Here is a 3217-nt window from a genome sequence, read left to right as displayed (position 1 = left end):
ATTAGGGTAAAAAAAAAACAGGAGGACATGATGATATTTACTATTTTTACACACCAGAGGCTTTTAAATGAATTGTGAATCTAAAATATGCGTGTTAGAGAATGTACAAATAGTTAACATTGTTTGTGTCATATCAGTCAGAAAAGCAGTTCTGGGCTTTTTTTTTAGCTAACTTAAGTTGTTATTCTTGGCTGAATAACTCTAGAAGTTTTTAAAAGCCCTTTATAATTAAATATGTACAGTTTGGATTAAATGAACGTATAGTCAAATTTTTTAATTAGCATGTTTTTGTGTTTTGCTTTGGTACCGAAATTGGATAAATAACATCTGGCAAAGGGACTACCAATGAAAACTAGCCGTTGAGCTAATTTGGGTACATTTACATTCATGAATGTTGATTAATGTACATCGTCCCTTTTTTGGAACGAAATAAATAAAATAGAAAAAAGCTGCATGTTTCATTGTATCAAAGATATAATCGTGTATCTATTGTTTGTTTGTTTTGCACTTTTTTTCTGTTATTTTCAAACTGCCTTGTAAATAAATAAAAGCGTACTATTTACTTTCGAGTAAATACAGATCTGAGCACGAAATGTAGTATGTAACTGCATATAGAGAACAAATGAAAACTATTTTAACTGTGACGTTACAGGAAATAACATTAAATATAATATTACTTAAATATTCAAATTATGATTTTGGCTGATAGACGATTGCATAACGTATATAAAACACACAATATGCAGACTTCTGGAGAATAAATACACAAGTTTATAACAATATACGGTCAAATACCTTCTCATTTTCAGGAGGTTGGATCTTCAGGTCTTTGCTCGATTTGGTTCTTGCAGCAGTTTCCATATTCTGAGTTTAAACAACGACATATTATTTGAATAAATATAATAAACGCATCACAACAAAACACCTCAATCATATCATTAACTAAAGTACAATAACATTCAGTCCAATAAAGAACAAATATAACGAGTGAGGCCTGATGCACGACGGCACCCGTTCACACTAACGTTTCCATCAAAACGCATGCTGAAAACTCAAATCTATTTAAAACAACGAACCTTTTCAAATGAAAACCTTTAAAGAAATTAATGTCAATAATACAGCGTTTAGTCGTCAGTAACGTACCTCCGTCAGCCGTTTCCACAACACAAAACCTCCTCAAATCCGACAGAAACGCGATGACTTCCAGCTCGCCGTGTTATTAATAACCTGTAACCATTCGCTAAACCAGCCGTGTGTGCTATTTAATATTGAGAAAAATCATTAATATAGATTCATTTATGTTTATTCCTGGAGAGGATGAAGCGACTCTCCTCAGCGGCTGCGATTCTGGTCCGTTTAATTTCAAATATCCCACTTTTAAATACCTTTAAATATTATCTGATTTTGATTGGTCAGATGGAGCAGTAAACTGGAATCCTATTGGTTGCTGGAGAATTCGTCATGTGACGCAAGCGAAGCCGGGAAAACGCATCGTTGTAGAGCGGAAATGACCAGTAGGTGGCGCGAAAGATCATCACACACATTACAGTCTATATTATATTATATTTTATACTCTATAGTATATTACTCTATATACGCCTGAAGATGCCAAACTCACACTAGAGCCAAAAGTACATGTTGCACTATATCCAGCTATATTATATAAAAATATATTACATTTAAAATTAAATATTTAAATAAAAAAATTTTAATCACATTCACTTTTTTATATTTCAATGCAAAAATAACTAAAAAATGTTAAAACAAAAATATACATTTCAAAGGCATGGTTTTTTCCTATTTCTATTTTTTCCACACATATATATATATATATATTCATTCAATTCAATTAAAATTTTTTGTATTTGACTTTTTTTTGTATAGCGCTTTTCACAATACACATTGTTTCAAAGCAGCTTTACAGAAAATGCATGAGTACATAATTCAGAGTGATCTGTTATCAGAAGTGAATGTGTCAAAGTAATGTTCATTTCACAAATTAACAGTTCAAGATAATAGAATCAAAGTTAGCTAACATGAAATTAATTTCAGGCAGAAGCTCATTGTATATATATGTGAAAAAAATGTATATATATATATATATTATACACTGCCATTCAAAAGTTTGGGATCCGTAAGGTCTCTTCTGCTCATCAAGGCTGCATTTATTTGATCAAAATACAGGGAAAAAAATGTAAAATTGTGACATATTATTGCAATTTAAAATAACGGTGTTCTATTTTAATATACATTAAACTGTAATTTATTTCTGTATTTTCAGCATCATAACTCCAGTCTTCAGTGTCACATGATCTTCAGAAATCAGTATAATATGCTGATTTATTATCAATGTTGGAAAGTTTTTGCTGCTTAATATTTCTTTTGGAACCTGTGATACTTTTTTCAAGATTCTTTGATGAATAAAAAGTAAAAAAAAAAAAAAAAATCTTTTCTAACAATGTCTTTACTGTCACTTTTTATCAATTTAACACCTTTGCTGAATAAAAGTATTAATTTCTTTCAAAAATAGAAAGAAAAAAAATCTGCTGACCCCAAATTTATGAACGGTGGTGTGTATTGTTAGAAAAGATTTATATTTTAAGTAAATGCTGTTCTTTTTAACTTTTTATTCATCAAAGAATCTTGAAAAATGCATCACAGGTTCCAAAACAATATGAAACAGTGTACATTGTTATAAAATTAGATCAAACATAATTCAGAAGGACTGGTTTTTGCTGAAAGAAGCTGCATGCTTCATTCTGTCATCAAAGAAATAATTTTATTTATTCAACTAATTCTACCACCCAGAAATATCTCTCAACTTTTTTTTTTCCACTCATTTTTTTTCCATCTGGTCATTTTCAAAGTCCTCCAAAACAGTTAATAAAATAGGACAAAATTAGTTTGACCAGAACCGATTCATAATACATTTAACCCTTTAATAATATGACCCTATTCAGGTCGTTTAAATGCAGTCGTTTTATTTGAGTTCGTCATAATATTCAAACGGAAGTAAACCAAACATACAGAAGGTCTTCGATGCCATTTCAGCTGAGAAGGAAAAACACAAGCATCTGTAAAAGCTGGACAGGTTTCTGTGCTGAAGCATCTTCACCGTCACGTTCACTACTAAACACATCTGCAGATCTGAAGAGCTTCAGGATTAGTACCGCTCTCCAGTCGCTGATGAGGAAGATGCAGAAGCTGTGATTTGTGG

At 31.1% G+C, this 3217-nt stretch overlaps 1 protein-coding gene across 1 annotated transcript in view; it reads right to left on the bottom strand.

The window, feature by feature from the left end:
- Positions 1 to 611, bottom strand: part of LOC107749412 (aurora kinase A-B-like) — an 8327-nt gene extending 7716 nt beyond the window's left edge. The window contains exon 1 of the mRNA XM_016564556.1: positions 578 to 611. Coding sequence (XP_016420042.1) covers positions 578 to 611 — 34 coding nt within the window. The remainder of the gene's footprint in view (positions 1 to 577) is intronic.
- Positions 612 to 3217: the final 2606 nt, after the last annotated feature.

Source organism: Sinocyclocheilus rhinocerous, unplaced genomic scaffold (assembly GCF_001515625.1).
Source record: "Sinocyclocheilus rhinocerous isolate Xijiao unplaced genomic scaffold, SAMN03320098_v1.1 scaffold79, whole genome shotgun sequence".
NCBI classification, from domain to species: domain Eukaryota; kingdom Metazoa; phylum Chordata; class Actinopteri; order Cypriniformes; family Cyprinidae; genus Sinocyclocheilus; species Sinocyclocheilus rhinocerous.
The sequence above is the reverse complement of the archived record's forward strand: the minus strand, read 5'-3'. Positions and strand labels throughout refer to the sequence as shown.